We start from the raw sequence: 21,797 nt of genomic DNA on the forward strand, positions 1-21,797 counted from the left end.
TGTGTATAGCTTTTGTGCATGTGGTGTGAAACATTTTCAACTCATGCATAAAAACTGATCTAAAAAAGCAGGCTCTAATAAAAGATGGGGTAAGGACACTCCACTGCAATGCAATTATTCATACCAATTATAGACACCAGATTTGCACCACAAATATTGCATGCACAGTGGGTATTATGAGGGGCTTGGCAAAGTGCCAGGAATGTCTATAATAAACTGGGTCATCTCTTATAAGAATGTTACTACACTTGAGAGGTCAGGGAATAAGCAGGGTTTAACCCTGCGCTCGGCAGAACTGCTGATTCAATTTGTTCACAAGGATTGCTTTTCATTGTGAGTTGATAGTCTATTTTCTGCTGGAAGAAGCTTCTCTCTGCTTTTCATACTATGGACAACAGAACTGGTAAATGTAGAGAATTCAGCAAACAGTTAACATTGCTGAGGATAAAGCCAAGCCTCGAATCAGCAAGCAGGGGATCTGAAGAGAGGAAATGAGAATTGTATTCATAATAGTTGTTATAATGAAGTGAAAACAAGAACTGAATTACTGGCTTGTCTTCAGCTGTGGAAAGTTATGTCCTAAATATGAAGCTTTCAGTATTGTCTTTTGATATTTTTTTCCTATGCTAACTGATGCATAACCATGAATGTTATGATATTTATAGGACTGTGGGTTTTTCCTCTTGTTTCTTCAGCTCCTCTGATGATACTAAGCATGAGAAGGTTATTAACTAAATTGATGGAAGTATAGTTATATGTTCAATGTAGAAATTCTACCCTTTATTTTCTCCCAAAAGTAATTAACTTTTATAAAGCATTATGTAATTTTGGAGCAATTTATAATGCAGGTGTCAAACTTAGGTATAATCTTTGTCAAGGGGACAATCCTGCAATTGAACATAGTTTGTGATTTCCTAAGAAATTCATGAAGAGGCATATGGCACCATCAGTTATACAAAGGTAGGTAGTCTGGATCTACATTTTGGACAAGCTGAAGTGTTATTTACATCTAGTGAGCATAAGGGTCCAGACTGATCCTGTTACAGTGGTGCAGCAAGTGAGAGCAGAGTAAGTAAACGATCTTCCTTTGTGCTCTCTGAGATACCGTAAAGCAGCTGACGTTGTGCGCAAGCGTGCAGGCAGACAGCTCCTGCGGCTCACTTCATACGCGGTGACCTGCTAGCCTTTCAGCAGCTTCTTTGTGAATCAGAGCCCTTAAATGTCGAGAATCTTTCTTTTGGGGCACTGGTAAAATTTCAAGTCCAGAAACCTGATAGATTCTGTCTGTCTTTGCTGCAAAGACTGACCAGCTGTAGTACAGTCATCATGCCGCCAAAATGTACCTTTCTGAAGACAGCGCTTTCAGCTTCTCTGAGGCTCAATTCCTACCTGCTCGGCTGTGTTCAATAGGTTACTCAGTGCTGATCTTGGTGGAAAAAAATGGCAAAAATGAGATAGAGACTCCAAAGTAGAAAAATTAAAGCAGGATGAGAAGTACTAATTGGAGAATATGCTGAGTTTGCTGGGCTGGATTGAGCCAGGCATCTCAGTAAGGCTGCTCTCCTCAACCCTGAGGGGGACCTGACTTTTCATACCATCTTCTACTTACATGCACTTGTTTTTCCCCTCAGTTCCGTTCCTGCTTTCTGGACTCTTTCATGTGGTGTGTGTTGTGGGTTTTTTGTTTTTTCTTTCATATCAGTTGACTGAAAAGACTTGTTCTCCATTTCCTTCTCTGACCTGTGATCGGTATCAGTGTGATTCACGTGCTGCTGCACGAGCTCTTCAGGAACGAGTGAAAGGATAAAGTACCTGGTGTGGCAGTAACTGCAACAAAAAAGTGAAAATACATATTGTCATCTGAAACACTAGGGATTATTTTTGACAAGGAGGTAAAGCAAAAATGTAAAGTTCTTCACCCCCCCCCCCCCCCCCCCCCCAGTAGGTGGCTGCAAAAGACTTCTTTGGGAATGTAGCTACAGGAGAGTTCCTGTAACTTTTAAAACATCTACTTTGATCTAAACTGTGGAGACTGACTCTACGACCCTGGTCTTGTAGCAAAATTATATAGCAGTTGTGAGGTGACAACCATTGAATAGTGATTTATCTAATAAGATTTTTATTAAAACATTTGTAGTAGTTCATCAGAATTAACATACATCCACCTAAAATGAAAAAGATATGACACTGCTTTTTTAAGTAAAATTTTTGAAGGCCAGGTGGTTTTGCTAAACACGGCTTTCTCCACTTAAAATTCTTGTATTTAGTAAGTAAAAGCTGAGCAGCCTCTGCACCCTTCCTACAGTACCATCCCTTTGGTAACTCTATCTGTAGTCAGTTATTGTGTATCTTTTGTCTAACGTGGGATCCTTTTGCGTATCACAACTATAAAGCTTTTCTCTTAGCGAGTATTCTTGCCCTGTATTCTTTCAGTAGAAGCAGGATTTTGTTAGATAACCAGAAAATCATGTGGCAAGCAGAAATCTGAACTTACTCCAGCATCAGCTGTGCAGTCTTTGGTTTTTGTTCTAATTTGGCCACTGCAACTAGGTGAGAGAAGACAACACTAACTGGAGTTTGCTCCCTTACATCTGCAGCAATATTAGGCAGATTTCCTTTTGCTTCTCTCATTTCAGCCCTCCGTTGGGGATGGGAAATTTCCACAGCATGTTCCAGGTGGATTATTTAAGCTGTACATATTAAATATGAAGACATTTTTTATTTTATTTTTCTGATAATTGCAGATCGCAGGAAGCTGTGAGGGTGGTGGATTGTTACAGCAGTGTTGTCAGCGTGAACTCTCCACAACCAACAGCGAATGTTACCTACTTATTTATGTCTAAAAAATGCTCAGTGTACTTTAGAAGGTGAAGTTGCTCTAAGCGTTCAGGAAAGCGGGATAGGCCAGAGTGACTTGTTTCTCTGTGTAGTTTGAGTGTTGCTATCACGCTCCTTTCTGCCTTCCCTTTCCTCAACGCTTGGCTGCTGCTCCCCGACTGCAGAGCAAGAGCTCTTCCCATCATTTCCAGAAGTTACAATCTATTTTCCCAACAGCTATAAGAGGAGATATTGCTGCAGCGATTCAGGAGATAACTATACTTTTGTTCTTTGGAAATGGCTTGGAGCTCAGGTCAGGCGTACAGGGAGAACCGGCATCTGCTAAGGGTGAGTGGGCATCAGGGATTTCGCTTTGCTCAGCAGGGTGCTCTTGAGGTGAAGTCCACTTACTGCACTTCGCTGCTCATCCTAGAGCAGCCTTGAAATGTGCTGACTAGATTCCTTTTAGATTAAAATAGACTGCGGCGTGCCGTCTGGGAGTGCATCTCGTGTGCTGTGGCTGCTAATAGGTGCTCGGTGTGCAGGACCGGAGGAGAGCTGCTCCCGGGCAGCGTGCGTGGTGTGCCCATGGGCTCTCCGCACCTCCCGCCTCGCTCTGCAGGGAACCTCTTGGGGTCCTGCGCTCCCTGCGTAAGACGTCAGCTGATGGATGGGCAGCTTCTCTAATTCTGTACCTGAATGTATGAAATGATAGCCAAGAAAAACATCGGAGTGCCTGGTAGCAGTTAATAATGGACCATATTTGAATATAACTGGTACTTTTTTTTTTTTTTTTTTACTGGACCACCTGGGATTATTTCAAGGAGACAAGGGTTTGATACCCCTATTTTATGTTCATACATTAAGGAGACTCGGGTGCTTCTAACATTTTGAGAAATAGTAATTTTTAAAAGAAGAAAATTGCAAGGATTACCATATTCTGAAGATTAACAAAAATTAAAATTGGTAACTGTAGAAGATTGTCAAATTATTCTAGTTCTGCAAAATTTATTTTTACTCCATGTTAAAGTTATTTCATTCTAACTTTTAACAGTTTTTAAATGAGCAAACCCATATTTCAACTATTGAAATCATGATTATGTCTTACAAAATTCAACTGTTGAAATAATGACAAATTTGGCACATGTGGCTACAACTTACTAGTGCAGACTTTATTGTTGCATTTATGTACTGCTAATAGCAGGAGAGATGGCAAACATGGGTTGGTGTAAAAAAACTGTAGATTTTGGTTAAAATTCTGGGCTAAAAGCTTTTGATAAAGCTTGTAAGTTCTGCTAGCAAATGATACCGTATGCCCACAACAGTTCAAGGAGTGGTAGGATGTCTAGGATTTGTTTTTCAGTGTTACTCCTTTTATCAGTAATCCACTATCACATATTTTGATAAATGTACACAAAGAGTTAGGGAACTTGCAAATAAACAGTGGAACCAATTTAAACTCTGAAGCTTACCAAATAAACATTAAAGTATTCCCTTTAGGAACTCAGAATCCTTTGAATTATGCATGTATTGTAGTTTGCAGTAAGATAAAAGAACTCTAGGTGGGGGAGGGTGAGAAACTTGAAAAGCCTTAAGGAATAATTTGCATAAATTGGGTGGAGAGAGTAAACAGCACAAGGGGAAAAAAGTTATTTTCAGTAAGGCCTTATAGAATGAGATAAAACAAATTAAAAAAATCAGGTGGAGTTGAAACAAAGCTGAAGTGCTTTAAACTTGTGTTAGCACTGCCATTGCCTTTAAAGCAAATCCCAGGGAACTCTGTACTGCCCTGGATAAAAAAAACAAACTTAAAAAAAAATTTCTTAAGGGAGAGTTAAAAGAGAAGAAAAACCATGGAGACAGTATAACCTGTGTGTCTTACTGTATGCAAGACCTCTGGAAATTAAATGAACAGCATAGGCAGAATTTTTTTTAAGTCTAACAGTATTTTTTTTTTTATCTTACAGTTACAGGACCGTACACAATTTAGTGACCGAGACTTAGCTACCCTAAAGAAATACTGGGACAATGGCATGACCAGCCTGGGCTCAGTCTGCAGAGAGAAAATTGAAGCTGTGGCTGCAGAATTAAATGTTGACTGTGAAATAGTGCGGGTAAGAAATCTAGAGTCTTCCCTTATCTTGTCGCAGAAGCAAAAATAGGACAGATGAAAGCCTTTAAAAATTTCATGAGGAAGCTTGAAATAGATTTCACGTATTACATAATGAATGACCATGTTGGGAAGTGCTCTCTTGCTCTTTCTGCAGTCTATATATAGAAAAAAGCCCTCAGGTAAGAGTCTTATTGATCAGCAGCAGCAGGAGCACTATGAGCTGTCTGACGTTCTCTTTAGACTTGAGTAAGATTTTAAGTAACAGTGTTACATTTTTTAGGGATATCCTAGAAGACTGAAAAGTGCTACTAAGATTGCTATTAAGATACAAAAAAGCCTTTCTAAAAATACAGGGGAAATATTTCTCGTTACTGCTTATAGGAAAAAATCATTGTCAACATATGAAACAAAATGCTCAAAAATAAGAAAAAAATATTTTACAAGACTGTCCTGAAGCCAGGTTGAGATGTGATAGAGGGCAAAGGGTACCGTGAAGAATTCTGGGTCACTTTAATTTGATAGTCTGTATAGGTGTCGTTGAGGAAGGATTGCTTTAGGAACTACAGGATTGGTGTAGATAACGTGATTCCTGAGAACCATCCCACATTATCTCTTGCAGAGGTTGGGAAGTTTTGGTACGGCATCAGTTGTTGCCACTGAATTACCAGACACATCATCACTCTCAAACTGTGGGTGTCTCATTCGCTCAGAGTGTTTCCATTCTTCAGAAAATAGTCTGACTGTCTTTGCAGTCGGTACAAAAACATGAGTCTTCCTTTCATTCATAACAGGCATGACAATTGTGACTAGTCCTTTCAGCCTTCATCTTCTTTTTCCACCTCTTTCTTAAAATTCTGACGTTGCTACAAAAGCAGAACTAGGAGCCCTTATTTGAAACTCTTCTTTTATGGAGATCTCTCTTGGGTTGGTGTATCAAAATGGTACCAAAGCTACTTTCAGTATTGAACACTAATTTGGTTATTTACTTGCTTGTTTTCCTAAGCACATGTGAATTATAAAAAATGAATTGTACTTTTGGAGGCTGAAAAGAATTACTCTTTTCTCTGTAGAGAACAAAGCTTCTCCTTATTTTCCAAGCTCTTCAGTTTGCTATCTGAAAGGTGAAGCTGTTTCCACTGACAGCATCTCAAAATGGGCCTGCTGAATATGAAATACCTTATTCACAGGACAGTGAGACTGATACCCATGCTTCGCCTCCCTTACTTTGCTCCCTTAAGAACATCCTTACTGGCACACATGCGATGACAGTACGAAGTTCTGTATACATCTTTCAGTTGCGTCTGCTTGAAATGCTTTTGTCTTCAGGGCAGGTATACTAGGCTCTAATCAACTCTGTAAGGCTCTCTGGCATAACCTGTATTAGAACATAGACACACGAATGAACAAAAAGATTTCTTTTCTTCTTAGTAACTGGTGGTGTTACCAGTATCTGTCCTACCTTGGCCTCTGGTTCCTCTGTATGGCAGACTTGAGAACTGTAGTAAGAATTAGGTGGAGGTTGGTCCTGCACTATGCTGTACTATTTTTTCTGGTTTGTAAAGGCTGAATTAATGCTACAGGACATACGTGAACTTCAGTGCTTCCTGTTGTCCTTTCTCTAGGGCATGTTCTGTGTGTACCAGCTGTAGGACAGGTATTTTCCATCACGTGCTCTAGAGGATCTGTCCTAAATTTCTTCTGGGATCTATATACGCACATCGTATTGTGCCTCTCTCCTTACCTGCCAACCTGCATTTTCTTCAGTAGGAAACACTGATCTATGGAGGTTAGTGTGCAGCACGGTCTTCTTCTCCTAAGGAGTCAGGACACAGCAATGATGCAGTCAGCTGTAAGGCGTGAGGGAACCACAGCATCTCCACCCTTTACTGCATGTTCAGCCAAGAAGAGTTGGACGGAGGGACACTTCTGGAAAAAGCTCTCCACTTTCAATACTTGTACTTTGTTGCCTTTGGATTTCACCCTTCTTTGAATTCTAGGTAGTGTGCAACTAGCAACTGTTTCTCCATTGGTGATGTAAAAAAAAAAAAAAAAAGGGTATGTCAAATAGTACTAAGTACATATATAAGACCAAGAAAATACATATACATCAAATAATACACACAACAAATATATATTATATAAATAATGTAATTTTATATAAATATATATAACTAAAATACTCATATATACATATCACTTGTTTTAATTCAATTAAATACATTTCTCCTTTTTTCCCTTTTAATACCTTTTTTAATGGAAATTCATGATTTGTCCAGATAAATGTTGCTTTTGGAGAAGTACAAATGATTGATGATTGATCTTTATGACCCATACTGGCTTGAAAGATCTCCAGTACCAAAAGTATCAAATCTGTTTTCCAGTACAAGGAAAGATAGTGTTTGCCACTATGCATAGTTCCACTGGATTTGATCTTTTAAGGTTGAACAGGGCATTTTATTTGGTAAATTTTGTACTTCTAGTAGGAGAGTGGACTTGCAAAGTGACTGCTGGTTGTACCTGAACATCATGAACATTTGCACCCTCAAATGTCTTTCTTGTTCCCAAGACACCAAAAGAGGGAAATTAGAAAAAAAAAAAAAAAAAAAAAAAGAGCTAGGTTATATTTAAATATGTGAACTCTGGCCAATACTTCATTAAACTTACAATATTTCTTTGGCTTACGTTATAATTATTGCTGATTACATTTGTTTGGGGTTTTTTTTGTAGTTACTTACACATTTTTGTTTATATTTCTCTTGACTAATTCTATTCATTCATACCAAAATAGCATCTGAAAGCAGAATAGTCTTCTTGGCAGCGAGACATTAGACATTTGAGAAAGACGGGTGACAACTACCAAACTCCTCTGAAATATATGAGGAATATAAGAAAAGTGCATGACAATTTTTTATTTTTTTATTAATAGAACATAAAGCTTTTGTACATAAGAGGTCAAAAGCTACTCCTAAGCACCTACCACAGGCTAAAGATACCTCCTCCTCTTTCCCAGCAGCTCATCAGATAAAAGCTGGATTATTGAAGGTAGTGCTTCAGTCTGAGTTTAGCAGCAAAATCGAGCAGTTGCAGCAGAAAGGCCACTCATTCTTCACAGCTGACTAACGGCTCTTCTTGTTGGGGGCTCTAGGCCTTGTCTGGATCTGGCTTGTGGTCAAGAGAGACATTGGAAAACCAACTCAGAATCTTCCATCTTTATTTTTTCAGTTAAGTGGAATTTCTGAAGGTTCCAACCTAGAATCTTTCTAGCACGTTGACACCCTAACCTCAATATCTGGAGAGCTGTAATCATGCTTTTTAAGTGGCTCTCTGCCAGTCCACTTACTTGTAAGCTGCCTGAGGGCAGACATATGCTGGCTCCTTCTGCCGGGACTCCAGCCTTTCTTCCCTTGCTCTTGCCGGTCATCTGTTCACTTGAAACTGGGGAAGTTGCTTCTGAGTTCATTGCTGGCTGCTGTAAGTAGGCTTAATGAGTCTGATCACGTGCACTTTACAGATGTTTGAGGTTTTTAAGGAGGTAGTATTTTAGGGATATAGAATTATTAAGCTGGTTTCCTACGTAGAAATACTAGTCTGCTCTTACACTCGCCATTGTACTGCTCCAGAATATTCACTGTTAAATGTAGCATGGAGGGTATGGAGCCTTATTACTTTTCTTTCCCATTTTAATTTTAGACATTATAAAAATATGTTCGTCTTCTATGACATATTCAGTATGTTGAATGAAAGGTTTTATGCTTTGAAAGGTATATAAAAAGACAAGTTCTACATTTCCCAAGTGCCTCAATTTTTTTCTGAATTTTTCAGTAAAAAAGAAGCAGATCCGCTTTTAAATTTTATAGTCATTAGCACTATTTATTAGCATCATAAAATTATGAGAAAATTTAAAGAATGGCAATACACTGTTTGGAAAAAAGAGACCTGGGTTTGGAAGGGGCTGCTTGTGAGGATTTTTTTTCCTTTTTTTTTTTTTCCCCAAACTGTATATAACGTACAAAAATATCTAGGTAGCTCTCTGTGTACCTGTTTCACATTCTTCAAAGAGGAAAATCGGCAAGCTGGGAAAGCAAATACCACCCAACAAAAATGATTAGCTAAAAATAGTGTTAAGCATGTCATCTTTTAGCTAGTTAAAGAGATTCAGCTTTAAGAAATACTTTTTTTTCAAGGCTGACACAGCATGAAACTATCTTTAGTAGTTGGGACTGCTGTTAATATTTCTTAATTTTTCTATTTGATAATCAAGGTATTATAAGCAAAAAGTTTTTTACTAAACTTTTTCATGCCATATATCAGAACTGTAGTTGAAGTGTGATGGGAAAGAGGAGCAATGCAGGTATTTCTGTAATAAGGCCAGAGTAATGTTTAGTGTATCTTTAAAGAAAAAAATCCTATAATATTTTAATGTGTTTGGTAAACTCTGTTGGAACATAGACCTTATGGAAAGTATGTGCATTTTGCCATGCTCTGATCATATGTTTTCAAAAATATGAACTGCCTGTGCTTTCTAGAGCTGTGTTTGATTTTTAGCAATCCAGAAATTCCAGCACTAAGCATGATTCAGAACCTAGTAATGACCATGCTGTGCATACATCGTCATTGCAGTAATCAAGCACACTCTGTACAGTGATAGCTTACGTGGCCAAACTTCACCGTTCTCTGTCCTGGGCCAGCGTGTGGTCAGATCCTGGAACAGTGAGGATGGTCCCACTAGTGCTGTCGGTGCTGCTCCTATTTATTGAGTTTTAGATGATGTAGTGGTGGGAGGAGAGCCAGGTCAAGAAGACTGGAAGTTAGCAGTTGGCAAATAAGTTGATTCCTGGCTCTGAGAAGGATTTTTGGTTGCCAGTGGAAAACTGACTTGGATGGAACAAAGTGACCAGAGTACAAGAGCTGTTAAACAGAATTGAAATTAGATGAGAAGCCAAAAGCCTGAGTAATGCAAGTGAAGGGAGAGAGTTAAGAGGTGAAGAGTTGCAGACAATTCTTATTACATCATAAACTCTATTTTGAGTCTTTAATAACTTTTAGTGTGGACTTTTCTTTATCAGAGAAAGCAAGTTAATTAACAGTTATACAGATCCACCTGGAGAATTTTGAATGTGGTTTGGTTTTTTTTTAATTTTATTTTTTGAAACACAGTTTTACTGATGTAAAATGAACTTAAAGCATCCATACCCATCTGATCATGAATGTGTTTCCAGGTTCCTTGGTCTTGGACCTGTTTCATCTCCCACCACTGCTTACAGTATGCTCTTAAATACCTTACTGCAAGCAATGTTTCTTAACGACTTGTCTTCCAACCAAAGAGGACTTAAGGATAATATTGCTGTGAACTTAATTGTGCCAAGTTATGTTCTGTCATCAAAGTGGAGTGATGTAGGGCTATCACCTTGGACAATTTCTTCTGTGCTGTAGGAAATCCTAGAAGACGTGGGCTGTTTGGGTTATTGGATGCTTTAGTCCCCTTATGAAAGTTGCAGAGTGGGAGAACCTGGATCAAAGATCTTATGTTAAATTAATTGAATAATTTAGGTGGGGAGAGACCCTACAAGGTCACCTAGTCCTACTCTTTATTTAGAGCAGCATTGACTTCAGAGTTAGGTCAGGTTTCTCAGGATGTTGTCCAGTAAAATGATGAGTACCTCTAAGATTGGAGGTGCCAAGACTCCTATGGACAAACTGTTCCAGTGCCTCAGTGTGAAGTGTTATTTTTTCTTTTTTTCTTAATTCCAGTCAGAGCTTCCCTTGCTGTGACTTGTCAATGTTGCTGCTTTTCCTTTTGCGGTGCACCTTCCTTTTTCCCTTGTATTGGAGGACTGAACCTGGACACGGTATTCCAGGAAGCAGCCTCATGAGGGTCAAATGTGGGGGAATAATCACCTCCCTTGAATTGCTGGCTACACTCTTGTTCCTGTAGTATAGATGTGCTAATTTCACTTGGTTGTGGGCCTGTTGCTTTTGTTATAGTTTCTGATATCATTCATGTTTATTTCTCTTACAAGACTTGGATTGGGAATCGAAGACGGAAATATCGTTTAATGGGGATTGAGGTCCCACCCCCTAGAGGAGGTCCTGCTGATTTCTCTGATCAATCTGAATTTGTTTCTAAATCAGCACTTAATCCAGGAGAGGAAACTGCTACTGAAGTGGGGGATGATAATGATAGGAATGATGAAGTATCAATCTGCTTATCTGAAGGAAGCTCACAAGGTATTTGAAAATGCAGTTACTACTGTGCATATATTTTTAATTTTGTGCAGTGTGCATGCTTTCGATTCTCTGTTGTACACATTCAAAAACATCTGAAAGAGTGTCTAACAGTCACAAGTTATCTACCTTGGCTATATTGAAGGTACTGTTCGGTCTCTTTCTTCTACCTCTCTCTATATGAATTTTGTTGGGTTTGTTATCGCAAAGCTTGCAGAAACCTTTTATTGTAAAACCTCTGTTTCTGCCAGATTTAGCTGAAGTTAAATGACAAGTTCACAATTTGCTGGTGCAACTGAGAGATGGACAGACAGTACAAATGTATAAGTCTTGCTTCCCTAGGAAGCCAGTTTTTTAAAAAATGCTCTCTGCTAACTGGCCAGTTCTGCACAGCCAGCTTGAGTCCATTCCCATTAGCCTGAATCACACCAACAATTTTCATCTAAATAAGCACTAATGTGTGCAGACCTGCTTGCTTTGAGCTGACCAGAGCTATGTACTTAGAGTTTTCCTGATATTAAACTCATGCTGATGAGATATGTTCAGAAGATTTATTAGCTCAGACTTGGTCTTGAACTAAAAGAGCTTCACAGTATGTCAGAGCATAGCAGAACTTCTGCCATTAAGCTGTCTGCGGTGCATGTATGGTCTCTGACAAGCAAATACAAACCAACAGAAAAGATCAAAGTCAGTAGCAGGGGACTACTCAGGAAGCCTTAGAACTGCACATACGGGGTGCCTGTGTGTTCTCAGTAAATTGCATGATCTTGAGTGATAAGTGTCTCGAACTTAATTCCCTTTTACTCCACTTCCCAGAACCACATGACCACATTGAATCGATCTCTCCCTTTCCCTCTTGTACATTAGCACTCTGGGCCTAGGGCAGATGAACTGCTGCTCAGCACATTCACCAGCTTCACAAGCTCAACTAATTGCTCCCAGTGCTTCTGATTAGAAGAGATCAATAAAGCCTTTGCTCTATAAACTAAAAGAAAGCCTGATCTAGTTAGTGCATGCTATTGCAGCTTAATATACCAGACTTGATCTTGTCATTTTGTCTGAACAATTTAAAGGAAAGAACTAGAAAAATGGAGAACTGCTGGGCATGAATTTGTGATAGCTTTGTCATATTCTACTGTAAAGAGAATAAGATGATAAAGAAATGGGTCAAGTGATCGACAGCCAAGTGAGGTGCAGAATCTAAGAGTCCTTGACTTGCCTGAGGTGTGGAAGGAACTGATTTAGTCAGATCTGCTTGAAAGAAAATGGTGATGGGGAAGAGTCTGAATTCTCTGTAGCTTAAAGTGAGGAATAACACCACTTTTATTGAACGAGGCTTTCATAAAACAAGATAAGGCTGTAAGGCCATGAGTAGATTATTAGAGTCAAAGCTTAAGGAAGTACAAGAAAATGGTAGGATTTCCACAGCATTCAGGAATCCCTCTTCCATTCCTTTATTCTACCACAAGAATTATTTCTATTAATTTCTCCAGTTCAAAGGAGTAGGTTTCACTGCTGCAGCTCAGCTTATTTTGAACTTCCTGGAAAATATTTCTTCCAATAATCATGTGTACTATTCAGTCACAGGTATGTGATTGTTTTAATGTTTGAGAACTATAACTTTTGGTCCCAATTTATAAAAAAAAAAAAAACAAACCACAACACTCTCAGAGACAGGAAAAAGATATTTTTAGTCACCTAATTAGAGAGAAAGCGTTGATGGCACTTGCTTTTAAAACAGTGTGTGCAAATATTACAAAAAAAAAAAAAAAGCTGTACTCGGATGCAAAAATAAGCATTAAAGTTCTCATAATGCCTTACCTTTTTTAAATGTATGTTAATTGAATCCATACCTTGTGTAAATGAACACAGCTCTGTGGAGGCCATTATAGCTGTGCCAGTTTATATTAGCTGAGGAGGAATATTTAAAGAGTTGAAAGTGCTGTAGGGAGTTGCTTCGTTCGACTATTGAATCCAAGTGGTGACTGTCAGGGTTAGCGAGTGACTGGTGCTTTAGACTGTTTCAGAGTCCCTGAGGTGCATCTTCAATGACCTTCGTTCCTCTGAGTGGAACGATGGGGTCCTATATTGCTCCCTGCTTTACAGTTCTCCCATTTGAACCCATTTGCTTTTGCTGCTAGCAGAAATTTTCCTCTGAAATTGTGACCAGTGGCAGATTAAATTTATTTGAAACAAATTCAAATCAAATTTGCTCAGTTTAGAGATATTTAATTGGTATAAAACTTATTTAAAATAATTAACTGTCTCTGTATGGTCTGGCCTAAATTTTATCCTATCTTTGCAAGCGTTGGTAATCTCCAGTTAAGTAATGTTGCCCCTGTGTTTGCGTGGAAGTGATACACCCCTGCATCATTATTTCCCCTCTTTCAGTATCCCACATGAACACCTGCTGCCCATTCACTCACCATGCCTCTTTTTCTCTTTAGATGTAATAGCTGAACTGTTTGACCCTTTTAATGCAAGCTCTGTCCTTTGCAGAACTGTGTAATTTTACTAGCACTTGGAAGCAGTGTATTTCCAATTAATAGCCTAGCTGTTAATGACATCGTTTAAGTTTTTTATCATAGCTGTCTTGCCTCTGTGTTTTGTTTTATTTCCTGACTTGCTGTTTCTATCAACCGTTTTCTTCTTAACAGTATATTAATAGGGAGAATTTAAGTAAATCTGAGAAACATACTTAATCATAGGGACGAATAAGCTTATCTTTCTTGTTTTTTCACATTGGCCATAGTCAGGGCTAATAGAATCAGCTAGTGCTTGTGGTTGAAATTTAAGAATAAGATTTGCTCTGTTTTCAAGTGTGTACTTTGCTTATACATAAGAAAGCAGCTTAGGTTCACTAGGAGCAAATATTTGCCATACAAGAATGAAATAATCTGCTTGATCAGTTTTTGGTTCAAAACTAATCGGTATCTGCAAGAAGGAGGTGGGATTCTCATCTGTACCCTATATTATTGAGGCATGCAGGATTTTTCATGTAGTAATTTATTTTAATTTAAAAAAAAAAGTCCTGTGCACCTCTGATGTGAAACTATTCATCACTTTTGAATATTCCAACCTGAACCTAAAATAGGAAGGTTTTAGTATGTTGCAAGAAAGTAACTGATAGTTTTCCTGTTGTTTCAGGTAGCAATTGGCATGATGTTGGCCTGAAATACTTGTGATATGATGTCTTTTTTAATAAGACATACAGTATTTTTTATGAATAGACATTGATAATATGAATTTGCTTTTGTATCTAGCAGATGTGACATATTTAGTGGTAAAGACTATTAATGTTCCTTCAGCATAAAATTTGAATGAAATCTGAAAAACTGATTTATTTCTGCAGAAGAGACAAATGAAGCTCTTCAAAATGAGGAAATTGGTCACAAAGATGATGACCACAATCCAGTATCTACTGATAATGTGGTATGTATACATTTCCTTTTCCACTAATGGGACCTCCTTAATTGCTAATGTTGAGGTTGTTGTCCAACACTAGTGTTTTTCACTAGGTGAAAACTTCAGTTGAGTGTGCTAAGAGTCCTTCCTAATTGGTTGAGCACTAAAAGAAACTGTAATAAAAGTACTAAAACATAGAGCTATGCACGTTCAGAAGAAATTGACTTATACGGCTTTTTCTGTATTATAACAATTTGGTGTTCTTTTTCTGGAGTGCAAAGCACAACGCTTGGGTAGTGCTCTATAAGTACCTAGTATAGTAAAACAGTAAGAATAAGAAACCCAGAAGAATAATTGAAAATGGTTTTCTGTAGTTTTAAGAAAGTCAGGTCTTCCTAGTGCTGCTTCTCCATAGCTAACCTTGAACATGTGAGATCAGACTGGGGTGGGTGTGTATTCTTCATTCCCATACCCTTGACAGGGCATTACTTAGATGTTTCTTGTTTTCTCACTTGCATTCACATTGAGTCAAACACAATTGTTCTTGCTGGTTTTAATTGACTGCAGTGAGACAAGGAAGGAAAGACAGAGGGAGGAGTCATAGCAAATAATACAATATATCCCCTTTGTTTAGCCTGCTTTCTCTCAAATTAGAAGAAAGGAGAGGAGGAAGAGGAGAGAAGACCCCAAGTGGTAGGGTAATTTTTATCTTAAAAGTTATCTGCAGAATGAACAGGTGATGGTTCCAGTTCCCAACTGCACTCTTTCTGTAGTTGGAGATTAAACGACAGTAGCTCAGAACATGACAATAACATTTGTGTTACATTAATCACACAGAACCTGAAGTGGGAAAGCGAACAGGACATTCCCTTCCCGAGAGAGAGAGAGAGAGAGACAGGAGAGAACATTTTCTTTCTTTTGTTAATATATGATCATCTTTCGCATAAACTGAAATCCCACGGCTGTATTTTCTGTGGTTGCCTGAATAGAAACAGCAGCCTTTTTCCTTTCTGTTTACCTTAATGGCCTGCTGTGACCTTAGATATAATCACTCTGAGTTTCAGGCTGATGTGTTTACCATGGAGATGCAGAATGTAAAATGACAAAGGTAAAAGGTTTGCAAAGATGATGTCTGAGAGACTCAGTTCTCTGGTCTACCTGAACTCCAGCATGATATAATTTGATATAATAAGAGGGGGGAAAAAAAGAGAAGTAGTTTTTTCATACTCTGTTCTGAAAACACTGTAACAACATTTTTAAAATCTCTGCAGTTAAAATTGGACGAACATACATTGGACTTGCCTAAGAGATATGGTTTTCTTATTTGAAATTCTAAACTGTTCTTTCCCTTACTATCTTATAATGTATTATTATAAGAACGATAGTGTGAATGTTTGGCATTTATTTAGAGACTCTTTCCTCAAGCTGAGTCTAAAACCAAAGATATTTGAATCACAGTGTTACTCAGGATATGATATAGCAGCAGATCTTTGTGACATTAAGCCTTTGAAATGTTATCACTTCAGCTGGGCCGTCAGACACAGAAGCACAGAAAATGTGGTTTACCCTCCCTACCGTTAACACATACTTGTGAGCTTGGTGGGTACTACTAGCGAGAGACTGTTAACCTCTCTTGAAGGATTTCTTCTTGGTTATTAGAAGAAAATTTCTGATGACTGGTCTGCAGGCAGGCAGAAGGCACACACATATGCTGCAGAGAAGAAACCTCCTCTAAAATGACACCTCAAGAGCTAACCATTAAAGTGTATTGTGTCAGTGTGGGCCCTTGCCTACGTTGTATTAAACAGTATACTAAAAACCATAGTAAAATTGCTTTAACTTCCTATATACAGTCTTATAAATGTTTACAATTGTCAAAACAATGAAAAATAGTATAGAAACCCAAACCCCTCTTCTTATACTACCACTGCTTCCCTCTCAAAAATAGAGCGAAATTTATGGTTTCATCTGGGCAGTCATCCTTCTGAGTTCTTGTTGAAAAATGCCATTCTTACCACTATCTAATTCAAATTCATTCTGTGTGTTTGAGATGTAGCTTAGAGATGAATAAAAATTAAAATCTCATAGGTGCACTAAAAATGTGTACATTTTGTGTTTTCTCCTATTGAAATAACGTTTTAACATAATTTTCTTACGTAAGAAGGTTTTCTGTGGGGAAGAAAAACAGAACATGCAAGTGGTAAATAATGTAAAAGCGAATCTTTTAAAACTTGAGATACAATTGGAATGTATTTCCAAATTCTAAACAGCATTAAGCTTGGCCTTTAACATTGTACTTCAGGTATCTTTAAAGACCCAATATAAAAAGCTCCCAAGAATTTTTGTGACTTAAGTGAAAATGTCCATGTGTATGTATTTGGAACTGTCCTTTGTATCAACATTCTTTATTGTGTAGGGCATTTGACTTGCAGTATGGCCAAAAAAGGCCGAAGGAGACCTCTTCATTGTTTTAGGCAAGAAGTAGGTCAGTTAGGACTTGCCTGTCACTTGCCACAATGTCTGTTTTGCTCCAGAGGAATAAATTTTCATAACCTTCTTCGCCCTGCAGGAGGTCTTCAACAAAAGGCTTACAGAATAAAATGCAGGCTTGTGCAGGCTGTAATGAGATACAATATGCAACTTAATGCCAAAAGCATGGTGACATATAGCTCCTCCTCTGTAAACAGCCTGAGTCACCATGGCAGCAGCTCTGAGTACCGACAGTTTCAATTTGGATTCTTCCTGGATCTTGTGGCTGAGGTGCATGATTGCCATCTAATGGGGGCTGCACAATTCAGAATTTCTCATGAGCAAGCAAAAGGTCCTGTTACCTTCATCCTTTCATGCCAGTTTGAGATATGGATTGTTGTTTGTCTGTCTAATCTAGGCATTCAGATATTTGGAATGAACTGTTCCCTTCTGTTTCAGAAAATAGAAATTATAGATGATGAAGAAAGTGATATGATAAGTAATTCTGAAGTGGATCAAATGAGTTCTCTTTTGGATTATAAGGTGAGTAATTAGGCTATATAATATTAAGCAGGATAGTCCACAGGACATTCAGATGGGTGTATCTGTAAGGAATTCAGCAAAGGCATGTGGGAGCCTGCAGCTTCTTTGCTTTTTATTGCGGTAGTGCACGTCATACCCTCAGTCACATCTCCTCATCCCATTTACAGCCAGATTACCCGTATTTCAACCCAGAGGGAGGCAGGAAAAATCCCATTTCTTTACATTACTTTAGCTGTAGCCATCTGCATCTCCCACCATGTGTCCCAAACAAAGCAATTTATTTAGCCTCTAAACCAAAACTTTCTTTTTGAGCAAGAATTGTTCTTTGGAGTGCTGCGGTGTGCTTTTTACATGCAGCGTGGTGCTGCCAGCTCTGGAAAAGGACGTAACAGCTGGAATCTTCTAATAAAATGGGGGGATCTGAGAAGAAGTCATTCTCACAATGTAGTGCAGGACACGTCCGGAAGCAGTAGTTACGGGAGGGAGGAAAAGCAGTTGGATACCTGACAGCTGCTGACTTCTGCCAAATGGTAAAGGTTACGTGTGTGTTACTGCTCTAAGAGTTGCCACAGTTCAGTGTTGTATATTGAGCATGTTTTTCCCTATGTAGCTGGTTTTTTACTTGGAAAACAGGTATGTTCTACTAGTGGTAATCAGTTACCAAAATAATAAATAGATCATCTTTTCAGAGCAAAAATTATTCCTTCAAGCAGTGTTTTCCTGGTAAGGGCAGTGGAGAATGAGTATGGAGAGGGAATGACCTTTTCTTAATGTCACCTGTCACCACAGTGAAAGGCTTGCTGTGACAGCATGCCCTACAGAACCTTGTTTGTTGGTTTGTTGTTTTGTTGTTCGACATTAGTGATTAGTCTTTGTGCCTATGTGTTTTCTGCGTAAATCTGAATTCCTTGTTTGGCTGGGCAAAATCCATTGCTAAACAGGCAACTTCTAAGTTTCCATCTGAAAGATGCATTCAGCTGACTTTCTTATGAAAGCCTCAAAATCACAGCCCAAATATTTCTGTTATTCTCAGAGCTGTTATAACCTGAAACAGTATGGTGAGCAGTGTTTTGACTGAAGAAATGTGAATTTTCTGGGGAAAAAAAAAAAAACAAAACCAAAAAACCAGCCATTTTTAAAGGCTTGTTACAAACCTTCCAGTTCATCATGTAGTCTCACCTTTACATATCAACTAAAGTCGAATTACAGCCCGTCTAGCAAATGTAAGCATGAATATCAGAGCGTAGTTCTATGTTTCTTAAAAAAAAATAATTCATCATTAAAACAAAATGCCAGCTTATAAATTCACTTTTGAAACTTGCTTATGTAATTATTTGCTGCCACCAAAACCAGCCATCAAGGAACATACTGCATGCAAAACTGCCAACCTAATGAATCGTATAGTTGCATAAGCAAGGGTGGGGTTTTTTTGCCTCTACCCCTTGGTAAATGCAACACTTAACACGAATTATCTGTGTAACCTAAATGCTTACTTTCTATGTGTATTGTGCATTGCTAACAATTTCTGTGGGCATATTTTTTTCATGATTATCTTACGGAGGATGCACATTTGGTGCTACTATGCAGACAACTTTTGCAAAAATGCACAATGACTTCGTTCTTGAAAAGTGAACTGTTTATTTAGGTTATGTGATCTTTGCAAAGGTAAATAACCAGAGAAAATTAATTTTAGCTCTACACTGATCAACAGATTTAGCATTTTGATCTTGTATACTAATCAGTTGGTGAGATTGAAGGAGAAGAGATATTTGGAATAAACTGAAGTACTTATCAAATCTGAATTTTTAATTAAGTTTTTATATTAAGTGATTTGCAAGTACAGTAACACATATTTTTGCAAAGGTTGGAAAAATGCCTTTTTAGCCACAGCATGCACATTATTGATATTTCTCCATTTTGTAAGTACATTCCTATTTATTCCGTAACCTGAGAGATCTTGGGGAGGTTGGTGAGCTGACACTTCATGATACATGTCAAACTCAGCTGTACTAGAGGATGCTATATTTTAATTTGTGGTAGCTTTGTGGAATTTTCAAGTTATTTTGCCTGGTCTTTGTGTCAAGCCTCCTGCTGTAATAATGAAATTTAGTTGCTGTCTCTTTTCACCCTGCCTTTTCAAGATCACTTCTAGGAAGAGACCTGGGCTTTGTTTTTCTTTATTTTAAAATAGAATTAGAGGTCATCCTTATAAAATAAAAAGCAGTGGTTCTTTAAAAGGTTCATGCAAACTTTGGCTCAAGTTGTTAATGCTTTAATGGTAGTCAGTAATTCTGAAACTCCTTGGCCTCATGTTACATGGTTGGTGTGGTGGGTTGACCCTGGCTGGACGCCAGGTGCCCACCAGAGCTGTTCTATCACTCCCCTCCTCAGCTGGACAGGGGAGAGAAAATATAACAAAGAGCTTGTGGGTCGAGATAAGGACAGGAGAGATCCTCACCAATTACCGTCACGGGCAAAACAGACTCAGCTTGGGGAAAATTAACTCACTTTATTACAAATCAACCAGAGTAGGGTAATAAGAAATAAAACCAACTCTCAGAACACCTTCCCTCCACCCCTCCCTTCTTCCCGGGCACAACTTCACTCCTGGATTCTCTGCCTCCCCTCCCCAGCGGTGCAGGGGGACGGGGATGGGGTTTACGGTCAGTTCATCACACGTTATTTTCTGCCGCTTCATCCTCCTCAGGGGGAGGACTCATCACACTCTTCCCCTGCTCCAGCGTGGGGTCCCTCCCACGGGAGACAGTTCTCCACGAACTTCTCCAACGTGGGTCCTTCCCACGGGCTGCAGTTCTTCACGAACTGCTCCAGCGTGGGTCCCCCACGGGGTCACAAGTCCTGCCAGAAAACCTGCTCCGTGGGCTCCTCTCTCCACGGGTCCGCAGGTCCTGCCAGGAGCCTGCTCCAGCGCGGGCTTCCCACGGGGTCACAGCCTCCTTCGGGCATCCCCCTGCTCCAGCGTGGGGTCCTCCACGGGCTGCAGGTGGAGATCTGCTCCACCGTGGACCTCCATGGACTGCAGGGGGACAGCCTGCCTCACCGTGGTCTTCCCCACGGGCTGCAGGGGAATCTCTGCTCCGGCGCCTGGAGCACCTCCTCCCCCTCCTTCTGCACTGACCTTGGCGTCCGCAGGGTTGTTTCTCTTACATGTTCTCACTCCTCTCTCCGGCTGCCGTTTTCTGTCTGTCCCAACTTTTTTTTTCCTTCTTAAAAATGTTATCACAGAGGCGTTACCACTATCGCTGATGGGCTCGGCATTGGCCGGCAGCGGGTCTGTCTCAGAGCCGGCTGGTATGGGCGCTCTCGAACACAGAGGAAGCTTCCAGCAGCTTCTTACAGAAGCCACCCCTGTAACCCCCCCTGCTAGCAAAACCTTGCCACACAAAGCCAATACAGTTGGCTATCACATCTCTTGTGGAGAATAACGAGAAGTGAAATGGCATACGCGTTTGCAGGTTTAGTGTGACGCTACTGGTCGTTCATCAGAAACTTCTACTTGTATCCAAAGTCTACGTGTATTGCTCGATAATTCTATAACTATAGAACTTCTGGCTGTACTTAATATCGGTTTTGGCAGGAATCATAACAAACACATTTTTACTCATTTTCACTAAAAACATTTAGTTTTAACACAGATATGTTTAGGTGTCATTGAAAAGATGCAGTGCTGTTTATTATTTCCAGAATTTTGTGTAATTGTCCCCTGCAGAATGAAGAAGTCAGATTCATTGAGAATGAGTTGGAGAATCACAAACAGAAGTATTTTGAACTACAGACATTTACTCGGAGTTTGATACTTGCTATTAAATCAGATGATAAAGAACAGCAGCAGGTAAGTCTTGAAGTAGGTTTTAATAATGGAAGGTGTTTGTCATTTTGTGTTCTGTCATTCCCTTGGTTTTATTCCATAGTGCCCAGAGGCTCAAATTATGATTAGGCAGAGTCGTGCTGAACATCTTGTAGGCAAAGAAAAGCTGAACTTTAAACAAAAGAAAGATCTGGCAATTTACGTAAGTGATGACATAGACAAAGAAGTGTGACTTTTACAAAAGGACAACCAGTGCACCAGTGTACACTGAGGGGCTGGGATTTGTCTGTTGTGAGATCTAAGATGCGAGATCTAGGAAAAAAAGCCAGGCTGCTTCAGTTTCACTGTGCCGCATTTAATACATAGCACTTCTTTTAATGCTTGGTTGGATCATGT

The 21,797-nt window shown here is 39.2% G+C and overlaps 1 protein-coding gene across 4 annotated transcripts in view; it reads left to right on the plus strand.

The window, feature by feature from the left end:
* Positions 1–21,797, plus strand: part of HDX (highly divergent homeobox) — a 56,004-nt gene that overhangs the window by 26,516 nt on the left and 7,691 nt on the right. For all 4 annotated transcript variants that reach the window (XM_052813562.1, XM_052813560.1, XM_052813561.1 and 1 more), the window contains 5 exons: positions 4,785–4,931; positions 10,951–11,158; positions 14,508–14,587; positions 17,489–17,572; positions 21,303–21,425. In XM_052813562.1, coding sequence (XP_052669522.1) covers positions 4,785–4,931; positions 10,951–11,158; positions 14,508–14,587; positions 17,489–17,572; positions 21,303–21,425 — 642 coding nt within the window. The remainder of the gene's footprint in view (positions 1–4,784; positions 4,932–10,950; positions 11,159–14,507; positions 14,588–17,488; positions 17,573–21,302; positions 21,426–21,797) is intronic.

Source organism: Harpia harpyja, chromosome 18, assembly GCF_026419915.1.
Source record: "Harpia harpyja isolate bHarHar1 chromosome 18, bHarHar1 primary haplotype, whole genome shotgun sequence".
In the NCBI taxonomy this organism is placed as follows: Eukaryota; Metazoa; Chordata; class Aves; order Accipitriformes; family Accipitridae; genus Harpia; species Harpia harpyja.